The 26,540-nt window shown below is 41.6% G+C and overlaps 1 protein-coding gene across 29 annotated transcripts in view; it reads right to left on the bottom strand.

Moving 5' to 3' along the window:
• C4H2orf92 (chromosome 4 C2orf92 homolog) overlaps positions 1–26,540 on the bottom strand; it is an 82,167-nt gene that overhangs the window by 9,625 nt on the left and 46,002 nt on the right. For 15 of the 29 annotated variants that reach the window (XR_014051915.1, XR_014051914.1, XR_014051916.1 and 12 more), the window contains 5 exons: positions 21,020–21,100; positions 13,761–13,853; positions 12,662–12,733; positions 8,140–8,217; positions 1,617–1,730 (listed from right to left, as the gene is read on the bottom strand). Coding sequence is in view for 23 of the 29 variants with exons in the window: in XM_081484586.1 (XP_081340712.1) it covers positions 1,617–1,730; positions 8,140–8,217; positions 12,662–12,733; positions 13,761–13,853; positions 21,020–21,100 (438 nt within the window). In the remaining 6 variants the exon portion in view is untranslated. Of the gene's footprint in view, positions 1–1,616; positions 1,731–8,139; positions 8,218–12,661; positions 12,734–13,760; positions 13,854–21,019; positions 21,101–26,429; positions 26,465–26,540 lie in introns of all 29 variants that reach the window. The other 14 variants (XR_014051918.1, XR_014051917.1, XM_081484580.1 and 11 more) reach the window with 6 other exon arrangements.

Below are 26,540 nucleotides of genomic sequence, written 5' to 3' on the forward strand. Positions count from 1 at the left end.
CAAGGTCCTACTGTATAGCACAGGGAACTATATTCCATGTCCTATAATAAACTGTAATGAAAAAGAATCTGAAAAAGAATATGTGTGTGTGTGTGTATATGTTTATATCCTGAATCACTTTGCTGTACACCAGAAACTGATACAACATTGTAAATCAACTACACTTCAATAAACAAAAAAAGAAAAACAGAGTCAAGTGTCCAGTCCAAGGCTTTCACAGGACAAAGATACAGTCTCTTCTATGCAGCCGCCATTCCCAGCTTCAGGAAATTCTGCCATGCACACTTGTGTGCATGTGTGTGTGTGGGTTTGGGGGAATTTTATGACATAAGGCAAACATGGTGCCAAGCTCTTTCAACCCTTGAGGGACTTGCAGAAAGCTTGAGGGTAGATTTGGAATGCCCCTGCATATGGGCTGGGGACTACAAGGCAATCTTAGCTAGAGCTCAAAGGAAGGTGTCCTCAGCTGACACTGGGGACTCAGAGCTTCTGTCACTCCATTTGTAATGTGACCCAAAACAGACACAGGAACCAGGGAAATGGGGCATGGAGGTACAATGATAGGAATCAGATGTGGAGAGCTGCTGAGGGGAACTTAGTGATGCAGGCAGGAAGATGCTGGCCAAGGGCCTTCTTGGGATATAGGGAGACAATTGGGGCACCTCCAACTCCCCCAATTTCATCAGCTGTATGTCAAGAGGCAGCAGCAGCAAGCAGCTCTAAGGGCTCTGCTGGGATGATTCAGCATTTAATCCCTGAGAGTTAGCAAGTGACAACCAGCTATGATTTTGATAGTGAGTGGCTACGTGGAGCGAGTGTCCTGGGCTTAGTACCAGCACATTGCCATGATGGCTAAGTTTCTATCCATTCTGAATGGGCCCAGCTCAGGCTATCCAAGGTGAAGATCAAGGACTAAGCTAACCTTTGGCATGTAATCCCTCCTGCTTGTTAGAAAGCATCAGTGCTCAGTAATGTCAAGGACTGTGAACATGACGCCTATGTTATGAGTGACCCTGGCAGTGTAGAAACAACATCAAAGTGGCATCATTTTGAAAGTGAAAGTGAAAATGTTACTCAGTCATGACTGACTCTTGAGACCCCATGGACTACAGACCACCTACAGACCTCCTCTGTCCATGGAATTCTCAAGGCAAGAATACTGGAGTGGGTTGCCGTTCCCTTCTCCAGGGGATCTTCCTGACCCAGGGATGGAACCCAGGTCTCCTGCATTGCAGGATTCTTTACCATATGAGCCATGGAAGACCATCTTTTTGAAAGGGTAGGGGCAAATTCTTGAAGCTAGGGATTTCCCTAGCAGTCTAGTGATTAAGACTCTGTGCTTCCACTGCAGGGGGCACCGGTTCAATCCCTGGTCAGGGAACTAAGGTCTTGAATGCCTCGTGGCATGTCCAAAAGACAGATTTTTTTTTTTAATTCCTGGAGTTAATTTAATTTATAATTTTAACTGCTGTCTGTACGCTTTTATGAGTAAATTAAAGGTGTGCTGACATCTAGTCTGTTCCACTAAAATACTGTGAAAGGCAAACAGATGCCTTCTGAAGACATCCATACTGAGGCATCTTTTTCACTCACGCTGTGCAGACTATTATTAATACCTGGACTGACTGCTTCTTGAAGCTTCCTTTTATCAATGGTGGTTGACTGCGTATCACTCGAATCCCTGTTGAATAGAGAGGATTCTTGATCCCTCTGCTCCTCTGCAATGTGATCTACAAAAGACAAAACAAAACAGGTTCATCTAAAAACAACCAGAGGCCTGTGACTAGTTCTGTTTTCATGATGAAAGTAAATGCCTCCAGGGTCAAAGTGAGGAGTCAGAAGAAAGGTCCAAATGCACATCAGTGTTTTGGGTTGTTTTTAATTTATTTATTTTTGGTTGCACTTGGGCTTTGTTGCTGCATGTGGGCTTCCTCTAACTGAGGCACACAGGCTCCAGAGCGTGCGCTGTTTATTTTTTTAATCTAACGCATTCCTGGATAGCCCCAGGCTGTGGTTCTCACCCTGGAGTGTGTATCAGAATCACCAGGAGGTCCTGTTAGAACACAGAGTGCTGGGCTCCACCCTAGAGTTTCTGATTCAGTAAGTTTGGGATGTGGCACCCCAAGTGATGCTGGTGCTACTGATCAGGGACCACGCCTACAGCACCTAGCAAGAGCCTTTCAACTAGTTGCTGAGCCTCTCTGACCCCAGTGTCGACTAGTATAAAACAAGAGATAATAAGACCTATCTCCCTGATAGTATGATGTTCGTGAAAACAATTCATAACCACAAAATACTATTAAAAAACTGTTTCTTGAGGTATGTGGCCAAGATGGCAGAATAGGAAGACCCTGAGCACATCTTCCCTCACAAGCACAACAAAATTACAACTATTTGCAGAACGACCATCTATGAGAATGACCTGAAGACCAGTAGAAAAGATTTCCCACAACTAGAGATATAAAGAAGGAACCATGGTGAGACAGGGTATAATCAGGACCTACTCTGCAGGCAAGGTGACCTGCGAACAGGAGAATAATCACAACTGTGGATATTCTCCCCAAGGAGGAGGAGTTCAAATCCCACTTAGGGCTCCCTAGCCCAGGGCTCCTGCACCAGGAAGATGAGCTTCCTGGCTCTGAAGGCCAGCAGGGTTTGCAAATGGAAGAGAGAAAAGGTTGTAGAAAACCAGGGACTTCCCTGGAGGCCCGGTGGCTAAGACTCCATGCCCCCATTGCAGGGAAGGCAAGTTCGATCCCTGGTCCACATGCCACAGTTAAGAGTTCGCCTGCCACGACTAACACCTGGTGCAGCCAAATAAGTAAATATTAAAAAAACAAACAAAACAAATAAACAAAAACCAACAGAGACTCTGCTCTTATAGAATACACACAAAATCTCAATAATTTGAGAGGCAATAATTTGAAAGGATTCTGGTCAGACCCCCTTGCTGATCTCAGAGAGGCTCCCAGAGAGAGAGGAGGCAACAGGGACTTCCTCTGAGAACACGGACGCTGGCATAGCCATTTTGGGGAACTTGTTCTTCCACAAGGACTTTGGGACTGGCAAGCACCATCTTGGAGTCTTGGAGTCCTCCCTCTAGTCTATCAGTGCTGGGGGCTTGCCTGCCCACCATTGGACTGGCACCAGTCCCAGGACTCCTGGGCAGTGCAGCCAGCCACACCAGGACCCAGTGCCACAACAACAGAGGGCACGAGGCAGGGCCTGGCAGCCAACTAAGTCAAGAGCCAGCCTCACCTACCAGCACCCACAGTAGCCAGCCCTGTCACAACAAAAGAGCCCATCAAGCCCACGGAGCAGGCACTGCTAGAGCACATAGCTTGGGTGACCATAGGAAAGTGGGCTGTGGGCCCCCTAGGAAGTCTCATACATAAGGCCACTTCTCTAAGAAAAGCAAACATGACTGATTTACTTAACACTTAGAAATAAACACAATTAGGTAAAATGTGGAGACATATGAAGATATTTCAAATGAAGGGATAAAACAAAACCCCCAAAGAACTAAGCAAAGTATAGAGAAGCAACCTAGCAGATAAAAAAGGTCAAGGTAGGATCATAAAGATGCTCAATGAACTTAGAAGAATGATGAACACAGTGAGAAGTTTAACAAAGAGTCAGCAAATATAAAGAAGAAACAAACAGACTTGAAGAATAATAACTGAAATAAAAAATACACTAGAGGGAACCAACAGTACATTAGGTAATACAGAGGAACGGATCCACAAACTGGAAGATGGAGAAGTGGAAATCACCCAAGCTGAGCATAAAAAAGAAATAAGAATTTTAACAATGAAGACAGTAAATTAAAAAATATAATATGTTCATATGTTATGTTAAATAATGTTCATATGTTATGTTAAACTGAATATAATATCTTAATATATTAATGTTAATGGAGAAAAGACAATCCCTTTAACAAGTGGTGCTGGGAAAACTGGTCAACTGCCTGTAAAAGAATGAAACTAGAACATTTTCTAATACCATACACAAAAATAAACTCAAAATGGATTAAAGATCTAAGTGTAAGACCAGAAACTATAAAACTCCTAGAGGAAAACATAGGCAGAACACTCTCTGACATAAATCACAGCAAGATCCTCTATGACCCACCTCCCAGAGTAATGGAAATAAAAGCAAAAATAAACAAATGGGACCTAATTAAACTTAAAAGCTTTTGCACAATGAAGGAAATTATAAGCAAGGTGAAAAGACAGCCTTCAGAATGGGAGAAAATAATAGCGAATGAAGCAACTGACAAAGAATTAATCTCAAAAATATACAAGCAGCTCATGCAACTAAATACCAGAAGAATAAATGACCCAATCAAAAACTGGGCCTAAGAACCAAACAGACATTTCTCCAAAGAAGACATACAGATGGCTAACAAACACATGAAAAGATGCTCAGCATCACTTATTATCAGAGAAATGCAAATCAAAACTGCAATGAGGTACCATCTCACACGGGTTAGAATGGCTGCTATCGAAAAGTCTACAAACAATAAATGCTGAAGAGGGTGTGGAGAAAGGGGAACCCTCTTACACTGTTGGTGGGAATGCAAACTAGTACAGCCACTATGAAGAACAGTGTGGTTTCCTTAAAACACTGGAAATAGAACTGCCATACAACCCAGCAATCCCACTGCTGGGCATACACACCAAGGAAACCAGAATTGAAAGAGACACGTGTACCCCAATGTTCATCACAGCAATGTTTACAAGAGCTAGGACATGGCAGCAACCTAGTTGTCCATCGGCAGACAAATGGATAAGAAAGTTGTGGTACATATACACAATGGAATATTACTCAGCTATTAAAAAAAAACACATTTGAGTCAGTTCTAATGAGCTGGATGAAATTGGAGCCTATTACCCAGAGTGAAGTACGTCAGAAAGGAAAACACCAATACAGTATATTAATGCATATTTATGGAATTTAGAAAGATGGTAACAATGACCCTATATGTGAGACAGCAAAAAAGACACAAATCTAAAGAACAGACTTTTGGACTCCATGGGAGAAGGCGAGGGTGGGATGATTTGAGAGAATAGCATTGAAACATATATTACCATATGTGAAATAGATGACCAGTCCAAGTTCGATGCATGAAACAAGGCACTCAAAGCTGGTGCAGTGGGACAACCCAGAGGGATGGGGTGGGGAGAGAGGTGGAAGGGGGGTTCAGGACAGGCGGACACATGTACACCTGTGGCTGATTCATGTCAGTGTATGGCAAAAACCACCACAATATTATAAAGTAATTAGCCTCCAATTAAAATAAATTAATTAATTTTAAAAAATAAAGTAAAATAAAAATATTTCAAAAATGAGGATATGTTAATATATTAATATATATGTTAAATAAAAAATATTTCAAAAAATGAGGATATGTTAATATATTAATATGTTAATACATGTTAAACATTTCAAAAAATGAGGTTAGTAAATTTTAAATATGTTAATATATTGTGTTAAATTAAATATAATATGCTAATCTATTAATGTGTGTATCCTTCTCCAGGGGATCTTCCCAACCCAGGGATTGAACTCAGGTCTCCTGCATTGCAGGCAGCTGAGCGAAAGGGAAGCGCTTTACCAGCTGAGCCAAAAGGGAAGCGCTTAATATATACTAATGTGTGTGTGTATCCTAAGTAATGTCCAACTCTTTGCAAATCTATGGACTGTAGTCCACCAGACTCCATGTCTATGGGATTTCCCAGGCAAGAATACTGGAGTGGTTTGCCATTTCCTTCTCCAGGGGATCTTCTCAACTCAGGGATCAAACCCGGGTCTCCTGAATTGCAAGCACTGAGCCACCAGGGAAGCCTGGAATATATTAATATGTATATTAAATTTAAAAATGTTTCTGAAAAATGAGGATAGTTTAAGAAACCTCTGGGACAACATCAAGAAAACTAACATTCACACTGCAGAGACCAAGAAGGAGAAGAGTGAAGAAAGGGGCAGGGAACTTACTTGAAGAAATAATAGCTGAAACTTCCATAATCTGGGAAAGGAAACAGACATCCAGGTCCAGAAAGCACAGAATCAAACAGAATGAATCCAAAAAGGTCTGCACCAAGATATAAAGTGGCAAAAATTAAAGATAAAGAATATACTCCAGTAAGAAGAATTTCAAAAGAAAAAGAAAAAATAAAGAGGAAACTCACAAAGCAGCAAGGGAAAAGCAATTTGTCGTGTATAAGGAAACTCCCATAAGGCTATCGGCTGACATTTCAGCAGAAACTTTGCAGACCAGAAGGGAGTGGCATGATGTTCAAAGTGGTGAAAGGAAAAAACCTACAACCATGAATAGTCTACCCCGCAAAGCTATCACTCAGATTTGAGAGAGAGATAAAGAGTTTTACAGACATGCAAAAGCTACACTGAAGCAGTTTTACAAGAAAACTTAGAGGGACATCTCTAAGGGCGGGGGGGGGGGGGATAGGGCGTAGACCACAACTGGAAATATGAAAATTACAAAAGGAAAAATCTCATTGGTAAAAGCAAATGTACAGTAAGGTAGTGGAATAACCACTTATAAAGCTAGTAGGAAGGTTAAAAGACAAAAGTAGTAAAATCATCTATAGCTACAATAAGTAAGAATACACAAAACAAAAAGGTGTAAAATCTGATGTCAAAAACATTAAATATGGTGAGGGTTCAGGATTGGAAATGCAGGACTATCAGAATGCATTCGAATTTAAGAGATCATCATACTCAATGGTGAAAAGCTGTAAGAATGTCCTCTAAGATGAGAAAAAGACAAGTATGCTTACTCTGTCCACTTTTATTCAGCACAGTATTAGTCCTAGCCAGAGAAACCAGACAAGAAAAAGAAATGAGGAATTCAAATAAACAAATGGAGTCTACAGATTCAATGTAATTCCTATCAAAATACCTATGGCATTTTTCACGGAATTAGGACAAGTAATTCTAAAATTTGTATGGAAAAAAAGAATGAAATACTGCCATTTGTGGCAAATGGATGGACCTAGAGATTACAATACTAAGTGAAGTAAGTCAGACAAAGACAAATATTATACGATCTCACATATATGTGGAATCTAAAAAATAATACAAATACACATACACACATATATGCACACACACACACAAAAACAAAGGAGTGAAACAGATGAGGGAGATTAAGAGGAACAAACTTCCAGTTATAAAATAAACATGTCACATGGATGTAATGTACTGCATAGGGAATATAGTCAATAATATTGTAGTAACTTTGTATGATGCCAGATAGTAACTAAACTTGAAAAGTGTGAGTCATTCAGTTGTGTCTGACTCTTTGCAATGTCATGGATTATAATCTGCTAGGCTCCTCTGTCCATGGAATTCCCCAGGCAAGAATACCTGAGTCAGTAGCCATTTCCTTCTCCAGGGTATCTTCTCAACCCAGGGATTGAACCTGGGTCTCCTGCGTTGCAGGCAGATTCTTTACCACTTGAGTCACCTGGGAAGCCCAGTAACTAAATTTATGGTGATCATTTTGTAATATATAAAAATATTGAACCACTGTATTTTATACCTGAAACTAACATGATATTTTAAGTCGATTATACTTCAGTTTTAAAAAGAATGTTTCTTGAATTGCAACAGCAATGCAGAAGATTAAATACACTCAAATATTCATTTGTTGGTAGAGGGACCACAGGAAACAGAAACAGATAGGATTGAAAATCTGCAGCTAACTCTGCAGATGAATCTGTCTAGGAAGTATGTGAGAACAGCCTCACGTGGTTAAATTATTTCTAGAGAAAGAAAGAAAGAAACTTGTTTTTTATTCAATTTGGCTTAGAAAAAGAGAGCAAATGCACAGATTAATATGACTGGTAATTACGTGACTTTGGAAATGCCAGCTTGTCCAATCAGAGTTGAGAAATTCACCACCACAGACAGAAAACTCTGGATAACATAGATTTAATCTACTAAGGGGTTGTGTTTGCCTTGCTCTTTCATAGCGTTGTTTTAAAAAAAAAAAGATGGACATGCCACTTAAACACAAATCTTGACATTCCTTATCTCTGTAACACAAAAACAAAAAGCAGAATCAAGAGCCACGATCTACACTTATCACCAATATGGTCATAAATTCTCATTTACCTAATGATCTTTGGAGAGTTTGGAAGATGTTTTCCACGTGTGGTGTGTTGTGATTTTGATCATCTGCTGGATTATTTTCTGTGAGGAAAAAAAAATAAGCACGATTACCAAGGTTCGCCAAATACGGTCAATTTTCAAGCTCTATGTCAACTTTAGAAAGCCATTAACTGTGAGAAAAGCAGCAATCTATTACAAGAGCAAGTACAAGGAACCACCCCTCTCCCGCCCTCCCCCACCGGCCGCATTTCCATGATGGAGACTCAATCCAAGTTGTCCATCAGTAACATCCTACACCTGGTAAAACTGTCTTGTATGAGCCCAGAACCAAGAAATTCTGGCTTTGTGCCTAAGGAAAAGCTGAAGTTTTACATCTTTAGAATTTCTTTGGGTTTTGTTTGTTTTACTCCCAGGAGGCTCTAGCATAGAAATGAGCCTTTGGTTGTGTTAACACTTTGTTGCTACACTGTTACTGAAGACTAAACTCACTTCAGTGGAGCTACTACTAATCATTAAGGGCTTGAACTCTCCACAGACCTGGGCACATTCTTTCCAAGACACTTCACTTCTCAAAAGGATAATTTCTTCACCCATCTTCCTAGCCAGCCATCTTACTTTTTACCATTAATTCTGGTTTTTTGAAAGGTCTGCTAAGGAAGAGATGCAGACAGTGTGGTCTGGATTTCCTGGTCTCCGCAGAGTAGCCCAGAGTGGCTCCTGGCCTCTGAAGAGAGGTCCAGTCAGCCTCCTTTTCTTGTGGGGTGTCACCTTCACCACAGTCTGAAGGGGCTCCTTGGACCCCTTCTTTCTTCACACCCCCCTACTCAAAACACCTTATGAAGCAGACCTGCTTCTCATTTGATCTTCCAAGGTTCCATGCAAGTACAACCAAAAACACTTGTTTTGGTGGCAGGGTGTGTGTGGTGTTAGGTCTCTGCTGTGGCACACGGGCCTCTCTCTAGTTGTGGCAAGTAGGCTTAGTTGCCCCATGGGCATGTGGGATTCCTGCCCCAACCAGGGATCGAACCTGAGTACCCTACATTGGAAGGCAGATTCTTCGCCATTGGACCACCATGGAAGTCCCTAAAACATTTTTTAAATACCTTCAATTTTAGCAGATTTCTGTCCAGTAATTATTAATGACACTGATTCTCTTACTAGCTGTGAGCTTTTGGAAGACAAGAATGGCCCCTCTAGTTCTCCAATTCCTGGCACAAGGCTTACCAATGAGAAGGAGAGCAACAGGTAGGTCTTAACTGAGATCTCGACTGCAAGCAACCTCATGAAAGACACTGAGCCAGAACCACCAGTTATACCTGTCTTGCTGGCCAAGACTGTAGTTGTTTGAAGGCTGAAAAGCACTGGAGGGTCTGCTTCAAAGATGCCTCACACAGCTGTTGGCAGAAGGTCTCACCTCTTCACCGGCTATAGGCAAGAGGACTCAGTTCCCCATCACGGGGGACTCCCCTTAGAACCGCTGGAGTGTCCTCACAACATGACAGCTAACCTACCCCCAGGTGGGCCATCAATCCAAGACACAGACAGGCGGAAATCCCAATGTCTTCTATGACCTAATCTCAGGAGTGGCACATCACTTCTGCCATATTCTAGTCATCAGAGGCAAGTCACTAAGTTTAGTCCACAAGCAAGGGAATGAGATGAAGCTCCATCTTTTGAAGGGAGGGGTATCAAAAAATTTATGGACATATTTTAAAACTGCAGTTTTTGTGACCCTTTGTGACCCCATGAACTGTAGCCCATCAGGCTCCTCTGTCCATGGGATTCTTCAGGCAAGAATACTGGAGTAAGTTGCCATCCCCTTCTCCAGGAGATCTTCCCCACCCAGGAATTGAAACTGCATCTCTTGCATCTCCTGCATTGACAGGTAGATTCTTCTATCACTGCTCTACCTAAAATCACAGTAAGAATGAAATTCCAAGGAAAACAGTTGAACAAAAAAGGAATATTCACTTATGTCCATATAAATGAGGATTTTAATCAGCTGCCTCTGGTTTGGTGTAAGAATTGTAGATGGAGAAAAGTGACACCCTTACAGAGGTGTCTACACTCTGCAGGAAGCCAGGGTCTAGGTATACAACCTGTACCATTAAGCAGAGACCCTTGAAGGATTCCCAAGATATTAGATTGAACCACATGAAACTGGAGATTTTTGACAATTTTTGACCTACAAAAACAGTAAGTTCAAATGATTCAACCTAACATTAGAGTCCCAAGGGAGGTTTTCTAGTCTACATATTTCTTCTAATTTTGGTCCCAAGAGAGGTTTTCTAGTCTACATATTTCTTCTGATTTTGAGACTCCTAGAAACCCCACATTATGGATTACCAAGATAAGTTTGATGATCAATTTGTAATGTGATCCTTTGTTTACAAAGAAAATACAGATTTGGCTTCACACCAAGCTTAGATTGATCACTGCACACCTTGGGGATCTGAGAAGAGAGAGGAAAATAAGTCCATTTTGTACTTAGAAAGTGGTCAAACATCCAGTCAAGCTCCTCTCAAGGAGAAAAAGCAATAAAGCTGATGACTGATGGACAGTTTTAGAGGTGATGTCATTTTTGGTAATATGCAAAAGTTGAAATCTACCAACAAGACCAATAGGGATATGCTGGCACATTTTTCCCAGGGGACCAAGCTTAATTGGGCACCAGGGACTCCTGGCCCCCTCCTGTTTCATAACAGGGAGGCAGCGAGTGCTCACTGCCCACGTCTGTATTTGACAATTCTCTCATGTGGCAATTACTTGAAAGGAAAATGCTACCCTCACTGTTCTCCACTGGTAATGTTTCCAGCACATCAGCAGCACAGGTGGAACCCACTCAGCAGAAGACAGGAGGCCTTGCCCTGGGAATACTGGGCATCTGGTCTAGTGAGAAAATGTAAGGATTAGTCACGAGCAATGGCAAATTATTGCTCAATGTGGTGTCTGTGAAACTCTTTTGCCTAAAAGTTCTTCCAGGTGTCCTTAAAAGGGACACTGGGTAGTCATTTCACAGAAAAATGGGATGATGTGGACTGTGTTGATAAAGCCACTCTCGCCCATGTGTGGCCCTCAGCACAAAGACATCCTGTCAGTTCTTTAAGTGGAGACTCAGGTACCAAAGAGATGCCCCTCCATATCTAATTTATGACTATCATGCAATTTACAGAAGGAAATGTGTAGGGCAAATTCAGGGATATTAGAACTATTTATTTTAAAGAGAATTCTGTGGTAAATTGATCTTCGAAAACCATCTAAGCCAATGGTTCCAAATGCCAGGGGCTGGTGTCTGACTGACTGCAGCCAAGTCACTCAGAGAATATGAAAAGATGTGCAGAACCAAGACTCCACTTCTAGAGATTCCTGGTCAGTTCTGGAAATAAGATCCCCTGGAGAAGGAAATGGCAACCTACTCCAGTATTCTTGCCTGAGAAATCCCATGGACAGAGGAGTTTGGCAGGCTACAGGTCAGGGGATCACAAAGAGTCTGACATAACTGAGCCACTAACACTTTCTACTTCCTGGAAATAAGGATTTTTTGGAGGGGGGCGAGCATGTGGGATCTCAGTTCCCTGACCAGGGATCAAACCTTCATCCCCTGCATTGGGAGTGCGGAGTCTTAACCACTGGACCACCAGGAAAGTCCCAGAAGAAGGATATTTAATAAGCTCTTTTCATTCCACAACCTCTTCCCTGTGGCTGATGCATAGTTGGGATTGGGAACCACTGACCTAGTTTCTATTTCTGCGCCCAGGAAAGACGACAGAGTTGCCAGCTCAGACAGTGACATATTTGGCTTTTTTTGTTTGTTTCTTGGCTGCACCACGCGGCTTTTGGGATCTTAGTTCCCTGGCCAGGAATCAAACCTGTGCCCCTGCAATGGAATTGCTGAGCCTAACCACTGGACTGCCAGGGGAAGTCCTTATTTTTCCTTTTAAATCTTTAAATCTATCAAGGGAGGAAATGCTGCATGGGGTTCTATTCCTTATCCTGTCTTCATCTCGTTTGCTTTCTTCCTAATTGGATCTGAGATGAGTTTGCTTATCCTCTGAAAGGATAGAGAGAGCCCTCTAGGTACCCCTTCCAGGAAGTGCTCATCCCCTCACTAGCCCTGCCCCCCCCCCCCCGGGTAGGGGAGGGACTTCACTGGTAAGTTTGGGAGAATTCAGGTGTTTATGACTAGCTCCTTTCTCCTTCCCTCTCTAGCTCTCTACCTCTGTCTCTGCAGAGAGCAAACATTTTGATCTGCTCCTCTATGCTATGATTTTTACAAAAGTCACGTCTGTCGTGGAGGGGAACTGAAGAAGGCAAGGGCATCCTACACCTTACCAGTGATCACAGCACTCTTGCTAGTTTCAGGTGAAGCACCCCATTAGCCAGCCAAGTATTCCTGGAGAAGATGGTCTGAGCTCCATCTGCTGGAGCCTTAGCTTAGTGTCACACTTTGTTCTGAACTTGGGCAAGAGGAAGAAGAGGTATTACTTATGACCCCTAACTCCCAATTTTATCCATCTGCATTTACCGTTATTAGACATTCTGTCTGTGCTGTCAAAGAAAAATTCTGGTTCATGAGAATTCCCATCAATGGTTGCTCCTGTGATGATGAAACACGTGAAAAAAATAGAAAAATTTTTATCTATACATCCTTAAAAGCACCTTAGGCCCATATTTTCAGTGTTTTTTTAAAATTATTTTTTATATTATTTTCCATTATGGTTTATCACCGGATATTGAATATAGTTCCCTGTGCTATACCGTAGGACCTTGTTTTTATTCATCCTATATATACTAGTTTGCATCTACTAATCCCAAGCAGCTCCCAATCCAGGGCTGAAATGCTAATATAGACAGCAAATTGTACTTGGAAATGTGTGTTTGGAAGTTTGGAAGTTATTGTGGAGAGAAGCACCAGCTAGTTGCTGATTGCAGAGGCCATGGGAATGGAACCTCAGAAATCAAAGTTCACATCTTTATGCAAAAATTTCAACACAGCACTCACTCCTCTGCTGCCAGGCCCTGCTGGCAACTTCTGACACACAATTCCATCCTTGTGACCTGTGATCTGCCTTAATCCTCAAAGTGTTCCTTCAAAAATAATAATGTTATGAAGCTGCTATAAAGGGAAGGATGTGTTCACTTTTGTTATTTCTACAGATGTCCCTAGGGCCAGTGATTTCTGTCCTGATCTTATCCATGGAATGAGGCTCTAATGACTGCACCAGCTCTCACCCAGGGCTGAGATTACCCTCAAGCCATGTCACACATGTGGAAGTATAAAGCGTGTTCAGCAGAAAGCTGTTACACCACTCAGGGCTCTCGGTGTGAGAAACAGTAAACACCATTTGCAGTTCCAGTCTCTGTCCTCTGAACAGCCTCTGGAAAGGAAGAAACTGTCTGACCCATGAACTTGGGGGATTTCCCCCAAACAGGGGGATAGTCACACTTGCATCTTGGAGGTTTATATAGAGAATTTCAGACAGTTCTTTCCTTCATATCTCAATGTGTCTTTGCCGCACAAGTAGCTATTCTAAAGAATGGTAGGATGATAGCATAGTGCCTACAACACAGAATATAAGCCTACAGAAAAACACACACTTAGAGTTTTAAGCTCGTATACTTGCTTTCTTTTGTGTCTCTCTTTGTAATTGATCTGCCAGCTGCTGCTCTTGTTTCTTCTAATGGAACTTTGGAAAATACTTGCAGTAGAATTTCATCTCAAGAGAAGTAAATAAAGGCGTATTAATATCAGTAGTGGTGTTACAATGTTTTGTAAAAAAAATTTTGTAAAAAATTTTTACAATTTTTCTCTGTAAATACAGTGAATAAATAATACAAACTCAACAAATACATGAAATTACACTCTCAAAGTCTTTCTGTTGGGAAGGGAACTTCTAATGACATAAATTATTTCTGAAAAATTGTGATTCCACTAGATGTCCTGGGCAGTAAAAATTGTCCACTAAAGATATGTAGCTAGAAACTTTCTCCCAAATCTCGTAATATGGAGTGTCATAATTTTCCTTCTTATTCTTGTTGCCATTTTGACCCACCTCTGACACTTTCCATAAAAATGGGTTAAGGACAGCCCATAAAAGTGGGTGAAGTCTGCAATAAGGTACCATTTCACGCCAGTCAGAATGGCTGCTATCCAAAAGACTACAAGCAATAAATGCTGGAAAGGGTGTGGAGAAAAGGGAACCTTCTTACACTGTTGGAGGGGAATGCAAACTAGTACAGCCACTATGGAGAACAGTGTGGAGATTGCTCAAAAAACTGGAAATAGAACTGCCATATGATCCAGCAATCCCACTGCTGGGCATACACACCGAGGAAACCAGAATTGAAAGAGACATGTGTACCCCAATGTTCATCGCAGCACTGTTTATCATATCCAGGACATGGAAGCAACCTAGATGTCCATCAGCAGACAAATGGATAAGGAAGCTGTGGTACATATACACAGTGGAATATTACTCAGCCATTAAAAAGAATACATTCGAATCAGTTCTAATGAGGTGGGTGAAACTGGAGCCTATTATAGAGAGTGAAGTAAGCCAGAAAGAAAAATACCAATACAGTATACTAACACATATATATGGAATTTAGTGAATCGGTAAAGATAATCCTGTATGCAAGACACCAAAAGAGACACAGATGTATAGAACAGTCTTTTGGACTCTATGGGAGAGGGCAAGGGTGGGATGATATGGGAGAATGGCACTGAAGCATGTAAATTATCATATGTGAAACGAATCGCCAGTCCAGGTTCCATGCATGACACAGAGTGCTCGGGGCTAGTGCACTGGGATGACCCAGAGGGATGGGATGGGGAGGGAGGTGGGAGGGGGGTTCTGGAAGGGGAACACATGTACACCCATGGTGGATTCATGTCAATGTATGGCAAAACTAACACAATATTGTAAAGTAAACAATCGATAAATAAATAAATCTAAAAAAACAAAAAAAAGAAAAAAAGAATTATTAAAAAAAATGGGTGAAGTCTGGAGGGTAAAAATAAAGCAGAATAGATCTTTAAGCCAGAAAAACCTCTCTGTGTATAAAAAGTTTCTTAAAAGAAATCTGTTTATAAACTGTTCCTAATTTTTCATGTTACAGTCTTTTTTAATATATGCATTTCTCCTTCCCTTTTTAGGGCTTCCCTGGTGGCTCAGATGGGAAACCATCTGCCTGCAATGCAGGAGACCTGGGTTCAATCCCTGGGTTGGGATGATTCCTTGGAGAAGGGAATGGCAATCCACTCCAGTATTCTTGCCTGGAGAATCCCATGGCGAGCTACAGTCCATGGGGGTCACAAAGAGTTTGACAGGACTGAGTGACTAACACACTTCCCTTTTTAAGTTTTTTATTTTATTTATTTATTTTTGACCGTGCTGGGACTTGGTTGCTGCTCAAGAGCTTTTGCTCCTCTTTGTTGTGGTGCACAGGTTTCTCATTGCAGTGACTTCTCTTATTGTGGAGCATAGGCTCTAGGGCATTCAGGCTTCAGTAGTTGCAACACAGGTTTAGTAGTTGTGGTTCATGGGCTTAGTTGTTCTGGAGCATGTAGTATCTTCCCGGGCCACGGATTGAACCCGAGTCTCCTGCGTTGGCAGGCGGATTCTTATCCACTGCGCCACCAGGGAAGTCCCTTTATTTTTTAAAAAGTATTTATTTATTTGGCTGCATTGGGTCTTAGTTGCAGCAGGCAGATTCTCTAGCTGTGAAGCACGGGCTTAGTTGCTCCTCGGCATGTGGGACGTTAGTTTCCCAACCAGTGATTGAACCTGTGTCCCATGCATAGCAAGGCAGATTCTTAACCACTAGACCACCAGGGAAGTCCCTCTCCTTCCCTTTTTAAAATTTTCAGTCTTCTACTTTTCCCTGGGGACAGCAGCTTTGTTTATCCTTCTAGGTTGACTTTGCAAAGCCACAGAAAATAGTTATCACAAATTCAGTTTATTTTGTGTATATTCTGAATCCTTTTTCAAGAGCTGTTGGTACATTGGTACATTGGTGAGGGGTCTACTCACCTGATGGACTAAATGCTTACAATAAGGACACCAAGTTTGGCCATCACATTCACTCAATCAAGATGATGAATTCTCACAGCCCTTTCCTTGATGAATACAATGACCTACCAGTTCCTGAACGATTGCTCAGAGACTCTGGCAAGTTTGTTGATGGCCCACCAATGCCAAGGTCAACACTGGCCTGGCAGTGGGCATGTCAGTTGACCCAAGGGGGTGATGGGATCTCTCCAAACTCTGCACCAGACACCATCTTCAGATGCACCCACTCCCCTTTCACACATGCAGGGCTGGATTCAGAGACACAGGGCAGCTGCTAAGAGGAGAAATGTGCTCTCATTCCTAGATGGGAATTTCTGAAAGCCTGGATAGAGTGACTCCAAGTGCTATCTGCACCTACTCAATCATTCAATCATGGTCACTTACCACCGATCAATTAGCCAGACTTACTGAAGCCTCTTAAATCTCACACATGGAATAAGGGCAAACCCAGAATTCCTGAAATGCTTTATCTGCATCAGTTGAGATGATTGTGTGGTTTTTTATTTCATTCTGTTAATGTATAATAGTATGTTATATTGACTGATTTTCCTATGTTGAACCATCTTGGTGGTGGTTTAGTCACTAAGTCGCGTGGGACACTTGAGACCCTGTGGACTGTAGCTGGCCAGGCTCCTCTGTCCCTAGGATTTCCCAGGCAAGAATACTGGCTGCTGCTGCTGCTAAGTCACTTCAGTCGTGTCCAACTCTGTGTGACCCCATAGACAGCAGCCCACCAGGCTCCGCCATCCCTGGGATTCTCCAGGCAAGAATACTGGAGTGGGTTGCCATTTCCTTCTCCAGGGGACCTTCTCAACCCAGGAATCAAACCCGCGTCTCCTGCATTGAAGGCAGATTCTTTACCTCTGCACCAGGGAGCCACCAGGAAAGCCCAAACTGTCTTAACTTCCAGGAATAAATCCCACTTGATCTAGTGTATAATCCTTTTACTATGATGATGGATTCGGTTTCCTAGCATTTTGTTGAGGAATTTTGCATTTATATGGACAAGTGATATTGTTCCGTAGTTTTCTTACAGTGTCTCTGTCTGGCTTTGGTATCAGGGTTATACTGGCCTTTTAGAATGAGTTAGTAAGTGTTCCCTCCTCTTCAATTATTCATTGTTTCATTTTCATATATTTGTGCGTTTTCCTAAATTTCTAGTTTCATTCCATTGTGATCAGGAAAGATACTTTATATGACTTCAATCTTTTTCAATGTATTCAGGAGTTGTTTTGTGGCCAACATATGGTCTATCCTGGAGAATATTTTATGTGAACTTGATAAGAATGTATTTTCTGCTGTTGTTGGGTGGCATGTTCTGTATAAGTTTGTTAGGTCTAATTGGTTTATAGTAGGGAAGTATTCTATTTTTTATTGATTGTCTAGTCTTATCTGTTATTTAAACTGGGATATTAAAGTTTCCAAGTATTATTGTAGAACTATTTCTTCATTCAATTCTGTCCATTATTGGTTCATATATTTGGGGGCTCTATTGTTGTGTACATATGTGTTTGTGTTTATAACTGTTATGTCCTCTTTCTGTACTGAAATTCTTATCAATATATGTGCTTGTCTCTTGTAAACTTTTTTACTTGAAATCTACTTTTTTTAGCTACTCCAGATATATTATTTTGGTTAATATTTGCATGGAATACTTTCTTCCATTGTTTTACTTTCAACCTCTTTGTATCCTTTTACCCTAAGTGAGTCTCTTGTAGACAGCAAAGAGATCCTTTTTTTCTATCCAATTTGCTACTTTCTGCCTTTTAATAAGCATCTAATCATTTACATTTAATGTGATTGCTGATCAGGAAGAATTTACTAATGCCATTTAGCTATTTGTTTCCACTTATATATTTTTTATTCATCAGTTCCTCCATTACTACTTTTCTTTGGGAGTTTTTTGGTTTTCTGCAATGTTACATTTTGATTGCCTCCTTCATACCTTTTTCTGTATTTTTTAATTTTCTTCATATTTACCTTGAGGATCACAATTAAGATGTTAAACTTACAACAACTTAGTTTAAAGTACCAACTTAGTTTCATACAAACTAATAGTTAGCATTCATAGTTAGCATACAAACACATTGCTCATATATTAATACATCTCCATCCCTCCCCTTTTATGTTGTTATTATCCTAGATTACATCTATGGACATTGAATGCCTATTAACATAGATTTGTTATAAATCTATGTCATAAACATTTGTTATAAATCTATTACATAGATTGTTTTATGCACTTGTCTTCTAAATCATACTAGAAAAAGAGAAAAGTCACAAACCAGACCAAAATAACAATAATATTGGCTTTTATATTTACCCATATAGTCACCTTTACCAGTGTTCTTTATTTTTTTCTTATGGCTTTGAGTTACTGTCTAGTATTCCTTCATTTCACTCTGAAGCACTTTCTTTAGTATTTCTATCAGGGCAGATCTCTTAGCTTATGTTTATCCATAAATGTCTTTATTTCTCCTCCATGATCAAAGAATAGTTTTGTTAGATACAGAATTCTTGGGTGACAGTACTTTTCTTTTAGGACTTCAATTATGTCATATCACTGCTTCTGGCTTCCAAGATTTTTGTGTTGAAGCCAGCCATTAATCTTATTGATTAATGGCTTATTGATTAAACACAGCACTCTTGTACATAATGAGTTGCTTCTCTCTTTGATGCTCACAAGATTCTCTTTGTCTTTTGTTTTCAACAATTTGACTATAATGTGCTTTAGTGTGGCTCTCTTCCATTTGCCCAGCCTGGAGTTTATAGAGCATCTTGGATGTGAAGAATCATCAGATTTGGGAAGTTTTATGAGAACAGTACTACCTCCTGACATTTTTTTGTCTCCTGCTCATTTCTCCTTCCGGTACTTCTCAGACGTATTAATATATGTTGGTATTCTTCATGGTGTCTCACGGTCCCTTGTGCTCTGTCTATTCATTTCATCTTTTCCACTCTCCTCCTCAGACGGGATTATTTCAAGTGTCCCAGGTCAAAGTTAAGGATCCTTAATTCTGTCTGCTCAAATCTGCTGTCAAATCCCTCCAGTGAGTTTTTCATTTCAGTTACTATACTTTTCAACTTCAGAATATCTATTTGGCTCTTTTTTATAATTTTTATTTGCTTATTGATATTCCTACTTTGTTCAAACATTGTTTTCCTGATTTCTGCAAGTTCTTTGTCTATCACTTCCTTTACTCATTAAACATATGGAAGACAGTTGATTTAATATCTCTGATAAATAATTCCAATTTCTAGGCTTCCTCGGGGATGAGTTCTATCCATTTCTTTTTTCTTTTTACCCTGTGAATGGGCCACTCTGTCCTGTTTCTTTGTATGTTCTGTAAATTTTTTGTTGAGAGTTAAACATGCTAAGAGTTGGACACGACTGAGCGACTTCACTTTCACTTTTCCCTTTCATGCACTGGAGAAGGAAATGGCAACCCACTCCAGTATTCTTGCCTGGAGAATCCCTGGGACGGCGGAGCCGGGTGGGCTGCCGTCTATGGGGTCGCACAGAGTCGGACACGACTGAAGCGACTTAGCAGCAGCAGCAGCAGCAAACATGCTGAGTGTTATATTTTGGTAACTTTGGAAATCTAATTCTCCCAGTCCTCAGGGATGGCCAATTTCTGCTTTCAAGGGCTACAGCCTTAGTTTGGCTAAGGCTTAGTTTGGCTTCTCCAAACTGTTTTGGCAAAGTGTGTATTTCTTATTGTGTATGGGTTCTGAATTTCCAGCTTCTTACGTCTGCTGTCACTCAGTGATCTGACAAAGGTTTCCTTAAGTGTCTGTATTTCAAAAGGAGAAAAATTAAAAATACCATCTCTTTAATCCTTGACAGAGTTTCTTGGAAGCCTCTTCAGGTCATGCAAGTGAAACAGTGACCAGCCTCAGTGCCAGCCCTCAGTGATCAAAGGCAGTGATCAACATACACTCAGACTTTTGAAGGACAAGGTCCCCAGTTGCCCATTCTGGCACCAGCAAGCATACTGAGAAAGCAGGCTGCCAACCACCTGGCTACCTGCCATGGGGCTGGAGGGTGGAGAATGGTAGACTCTAAATGGAACACTGAAATTCACTAAAATTTATTAGTCTCTTCATCAAGCTTTTTCAGGACAATGCAAGTGTTCAATTGATATCTTATGCTCCAAATTAGTTGCTTAAGATAGTTCTTCTAAGCTCAGGTGTAGCTTTGGTTAAGAGATGTATTCTTAGAACTTCCTACCCCTAACATCTTCCAGCTAGGCCTTGGTTTTTCTCAAATGTTACAGGGGAGCTTGGAAGAGATCAGTACCAGCCTAGAATCACCTGGAGAGCTATAATAACTTCTGATGCAAACCTCTCATCCCACCCCAAGTAACCTGATCACTTGTCTCTTTTTTAATGATCTCCCAGGAGATTCTCATGCTCAGTTAGGGCTGAAGACCTGGGAGAAAGTCTGTCTCTGCCTCAAGGCCTTGCCATCTCTAACATGTGCAGAAATCACCTAGGGACCTCATCCAGACTGGTGTGATGCAGCTGGTCCAAGCTGGGGTCTGACACTGCACTTCCAATAGCTCCCAGATGGTTGGCCCTGCTGCTGCTACAAGGGACCCTCTTTAGAGCAGAATCCTTTCAGCTGTTTATTTTCTATGTTTTGCTTAATTTCTTGAGATTCTGGCATCGAGGGAACCTGTTTTAGCCTCAAGGCAAAGCACTTTCCTTCTCATCAGAGCAGCTGGGACAGATTATCTGGGAGACCACCACGGATAAGCACAAGATTCTACAAACACAGCCTGACCGTTTCACATGGGAGGGATACCTACCAAACAATTTAGCCAAATGTTCATCTCGCTTATTTGAACTCAATGCAAAGTCAGTTTCCCTTGAGCTCTTTTGTGGAGAACCTACGGGAAAATAAAGCTTAGCTGTGAGTCAATCTTTTGCTGGATCTGTGTGTGATTCTTTTGAAATCAACACTCTCATGGATGGTATTCTGAGAGGAGCATCCTGCACTTGGCTTGCTCTAGGGGAAGAGCACTGGACTTGGGTTCTGGTATGACATTTGAACACTGTGTGACCTTGGGCAGTGAAGTTCTGTGGGATTTGACTTTCTCATCTGAGGCTGGAGGCAAAGACGTGGACCACAGGAGAGCTATGGGGAGGAGGAGGAAATACACTGATGTGACTGTCAGACTCTCATCCCAATTCAGTGCTGTTATCTGTGATGGACGACAGTAAACAGAGCTGGTTCCAAGCAAGGGTATGCTCAGTGCTCAGCTGGAGGAGGAACGCAGACAGATGGACACATGTCTCAGTGGCTCTTCAACCAAAACTCTCCCCTCCACAGGCAATGAGGCCAACAGTCAGTGTCTGACCATTCTGGAAATGTGATACTTTCTTGCTTTGGAAGAAAGAGAACAATCCTGCTGCATACTCTGTACTAATCCTCACTGTAGGTTTACATTTAGGAGGGGCCTGGGGGAGTAGCCATCATGGTCAACAAAAGAGTCCAAAATGCAGTACTTGGATGCAATCTCAAAAACGACAGAATGATCTCTGTTCATTTCCAAGGCAAACCATTCAGTATCACGGTAATCCAAGTCTATGCCCCGACCAGTAACGCCGAAGAAGCTGAAGTTGAACGGTTCTATGAAGACCTACAAGACCTTCTAGAACTAACACCCCCAAAAAATGTCCTTTTCATTATAGGGGACTGGAATGTAAAAGTAGGAAGTCAAGAAACACCTGGCGTAACAGGCAAGTTTGGCCTTGGAGTACAGAATGAAGCAGGGCAAAGGCTAATAGAGTTTTGCCACGAGAACGCACTGGTAATAGCAAACACCCTATTCCAACAACACAAGAGAAGACTCTACACGTGGACATCACCAGATGGTCAACACCAAAATCAGATTGATTATATTCTTTGCAGCCAAAGATGGAGAAGCTCTATACAGTCAGCAAAAACAAGACCGGGAGCAGACTGTGGCTCAGATCATGAACTGCTTATTGCCAAATTCAGACTTAAATTGAAGAAAGTAGGGAAAACCACTAGTCCATTCAGGTATGACCTAGATCAAATCCCTTATGAGTATAGAGTGGAAGTGACAAATAGATTTAAGGGACTAGACCTGATAGACAGAGTGCCTGATGAACTATGGACAGAGGTTCGTGACATTGTACAGGAGACAGGGATCAAGAAAATCCCCATGGAAAAGAAATGTAAAAAAGCAAAATGGCTGTCTGAGGAGGCCTTAGAGATAGCTGGGAAGAGAAGAGAAGCGAAAAGCAAAGGAGAAAAGGAAAGATGTTCCCATCTGAATGCAGAGTTCCAAAGAATAGCAAGGAGAGATAAGAAAGCCTTCCTCAGCGATCAGTGCAAAGAAATAGAGGAAAACAACAGATTGGGAAAGACTAGAGATCTCTTCCAGAAAATTAGAGATACCAAAGGAACATTTCATGCAAAGATAGGCTCGATAAAGGACAGAAATGGTATGGACCTAACAGAAGCAGAAGATATTAAGAAGAGGTGGCAAGAATACACAGAAGAACTGTACAAAAAAGATCTTCATGACCCAGATAATCACGATGGTGTGATCACTCACCTAGAGCCAGACATCCTGGAATGTGAAGTCAAGTGGGCCTTAGAAAGCATCACTACGAACAAAGCCAGTGGAGGTGATGGAATTCCAGTTGAGCTATTTCAAATCCTCAAAGGTGATGCTGTGAAAGTGCTGCACTCGATATGCCAGCAAATTTGGAAAACTCAGCAGTGGCCACAGGACTGGAAAAGGTCAGTTTTCGTTCCAATCCCAAAGAAAGGCAATGCCAAAGAATGCTCAAACTACCACACAATTGCACTCATCTCACATGCTAGTAAAGTAATGCTCAAAATTCTCCAAGCCAGGCTTCAGCAATACGTGAACCGTGAACTTCCAGATGTTCAAGCTGGTTTTAGAAAAGGCAGAGGAACCAGACATCAAATTGCCAATATCCGCTGGATCATCAAAAAAGCAAGAGAGTTCCAGAAAAACATCTATTTCTGCTTTATTGACTATGCCAAAGCCTTTGACTGTGTGGATCACAAGAAACTGTGGAAAATTCTGAAAGAGATGGGAATACCAGACCATCTGACCTGTCTCTTGAGAAACCTGTATGCAGGTCAGGAAGCAACAGTTAGAACTGGACATGGAACAACAGACTGGTTCCAAATAGGAAAAGGAGTACGTCAAGGCTGTATATTGTCACCCTGCTTATTTAACTTATATGCCGAGTACATCATGAGAAACGCTGGGCTGGAAGAAACACAAGCTGGAATCAAGATTGCCAGGAGAAAAATCAATAACCTCAGATATGCGGATGACACCACCCTTATGGCAGAAAGTGAAGAAGAACTAAAGAGCCTCTTGATGAAGGTGAAGGAGGAGAGTGAGAAGGTTGGCTTAAAGCTCAACGTTCAGAAAACTAAGATCATGGCATCTGGCCCCATCACTCCATGGGAAATAGATGGGGAAACAGTGGAAACAGTGTCAGACTTTATTTTTTTGGGCTCCAGAATCACTGCTGATGGTGACTGCAGCCATGAAATTAAAAGACGCTTACTCCTAGGAAGGAAGGTTATGGCCAACCTAGATGGCATATTTAAAAGCAGAGACATTACTTTGCCAACAAAAGTCCGTCTAGTCAAGGCTATGGTTTTTCCAGTGGTCATGTATGCATGTGAGAGTTGGACAGTGAAGAAAGCTGAGCGCCACAGAATTGATGCTTTTGAACTGTGGTGTTGGAGAAGACTCTTGAGAGTCCCTTGGACTGCAAGGAGATCCAATCAATCCATCCTAAAAGAGCTCAATCCTGGGTGTTCATTGGAAGGTCTGATGTTGAAGCTGAAACTCCAATACTTTGGCCAACTCATGTGAAGGGTTGACTCATTGGAAAAGACCCTAGTGCTGGGTAGGATTGGGGGCGGGAGGAGAAGGGGACGACAGAGGATGAGATGGTTGGATGGCATCACCGACTCGATGGACATGGGTTTGGGTAGACTCCGGGAGTTGGTGATGGACAGAGAGGCCTGGCGTGCTGCAAGTCATGGGGTCGCAAAGAGTCGGACACGACTGAGCGACTGAACTGAACTGAAGTGAACTGGAGGCCTGAGGTCATCCAGACTTCACTTGTTTGATAAACACAAGGAATTCCTGATGTTGTCATTTGGGATTGAAAAAATGAAGGTGCAAACAGAGATGGACTGGGTCAGCCATCTCCCCTAGGACAGCATGGATGGGTGTTAAGACTTCTGCTGACTCACATGTGGCTACATCAAGGACATGAGCTAATTGTGCCAAAAGACTGTAGCAACCTGTGAAGATTTTGAGCTATATTATCAAGCTTTTTTAATGAAGGTTGTGATGTCTCAGGGTCTGAACGCATTTTCTTGATTCAAGATCAAGGTCAATCCTTTTCTCTGGCCCCTGGGGAGAGGGCAAACCTATCAGGGAGGCTATATTTGTGCCCTAATGAAGGTGTTTCAGGCCACAGAAGCCATCTATTCTGAATGCCACAGAGCATTCATGAAGTGTCTGAAAGAATCTGAACTTTCAACTCAAAACCAGGGATAACACCAATTTTCTCATGGTTTCCTCATAATCTGCATAGCCATTGAGTAATCTGTGCACATGGCAACTTTCAACTCTACAAAGAAACAACTGATAGGAAGGCCTACCTCGTGCATGCCAAATGATTAAAGTATGACTGCTATGATCCAGTAAATGACAAATGCCCATATCTCTGTTAATGAGACACTGGTGAATTACTAGGAATAGACACACTTAATCACTTTAGAAAGCAAGTTCTTTTTTTTTTTTTTGAACTTTATTATAGAGCAAGTACTTTCTAAAATGTGTTCAACACACAGTGTCAGTCAATGGCATAATAAGATATTGTGCAGGACACATCATCACTATTACACAGTACAAAATTCACTGTTTTAATCATGTGGTTTATAAAATGTACCAGGAGGGCTGTTAGTTATAAAACAGGTTTGCCAGCAGCTTTGCAATTTCAACATGGCATGCATGCCTGGCTTATCCCAATAAATAATTACCTAATTTTAATATGATCCTAATGCACATAGTGTCACCTTAAAGGATTTCTCAGTCCCTTGTGTGATTTGGGCTAATGTCCATGCTTTAGGCATTTGTGACCAGCTTCTTTCCCTCAGCTTTCGTATTTGAGCATCAGTGTGAACAGAGAAATCAGCTCGGCTTCTCAGTGCAAATGTTTTCCAGTGGCTGCAACGGGGGCAGGTGATGGGAAGGGATGTGGGAGGGCTTCCTTCTCAGGAGCCAATGAGTAGAGCACATGCACCCTAAACTATGAAGGGCTGATGAATAAAGAGTCATTACAAATTTTACCAGAAATAAAGGACACCACTAAAAAGTCTAGTTCCTGTCCCCTGAACAGCCTCCAGATTGAGAGAACCTGTCTGACTTTTAAACTTTAGGCTGCTGCTGCTAGTCGCTTCAGTCGTGTCCGACTCAGTGCAACCCCATAGACGGCAGCCCACCAGGCTCCCCCGTCCCTGGGATTCTCCAGGCAAGAATACTGGAGTGGGTTGCCATTGCCTTCTCCAGTGCATGAAAGGGAAAAGTGAAAGTGAAGTCGCTCAGCTGCTTAGCGACCCCATGGACTGTAGCCTACCAGGCTCCTCCATCCATGGGATTTCTCAGGCAAGAGTACTGGAGTGGGGTGCCATTGCCTTCTCCATTAAACTTTAGGGATCACCCCTAAATACAGGGCTATTCATACTTTGGACCACAAATTCCATAAGCAGCGATTCTTTCTTCCATATCTCAATCTGTTTATGCCCCATACCTACCTGGTTTAAGGAATGCTAAAATGATAGAGTAGTAAAAATAATATAATACAGGCACATTTTGAGACATTGCAGGTTGAATTATTCCAGACCACCACAATAAAGCTAATATAATAAAGTGAGTCACCAGGATTTTTTGTTTTCCAGTGTGTATAAAAGTTATGTCTTCACTGTAATCTATTAAGCATGCAGTAGCATTATGTCTAAAAAATCATGTACTTAATTTTAAAAAACTTCATTGCTAAAAAATACTAACCATCATCTTGAGCCTTCAGTTAGTTGTAGTAATAATATCAAAGATCACTGATTACAGATCACCATAACAGATACAATCATAATGAAAAAGTTTGAGATATTGTGACAATTACCAAAATCTGATGCAGAGACACAAAGTGAGCTCATGCTGTTGGGGAAAATGGCACCAAGAGACATGATCAATGAAGAGTTGCCACAAACCTTCAATTTGTAAAAACACAGTA

Source organism: Giraffa tippelskirchi, chromosome 4, assembly GCF_054371585.1.
Source record: "Giraffa tippelskirchi isolate mGirTip1 chromosome 4, T2T-mGirTip1v1.2.pri, whole genome shotgun sequence".
Taxonomy (NCBI): domain Eukaryota; kingdom Metazoa; phylum Chordata; class Mammalia; order Artiodactyla; family Giraffidae; genus Giraffa; species Giraffa tippelskirchi.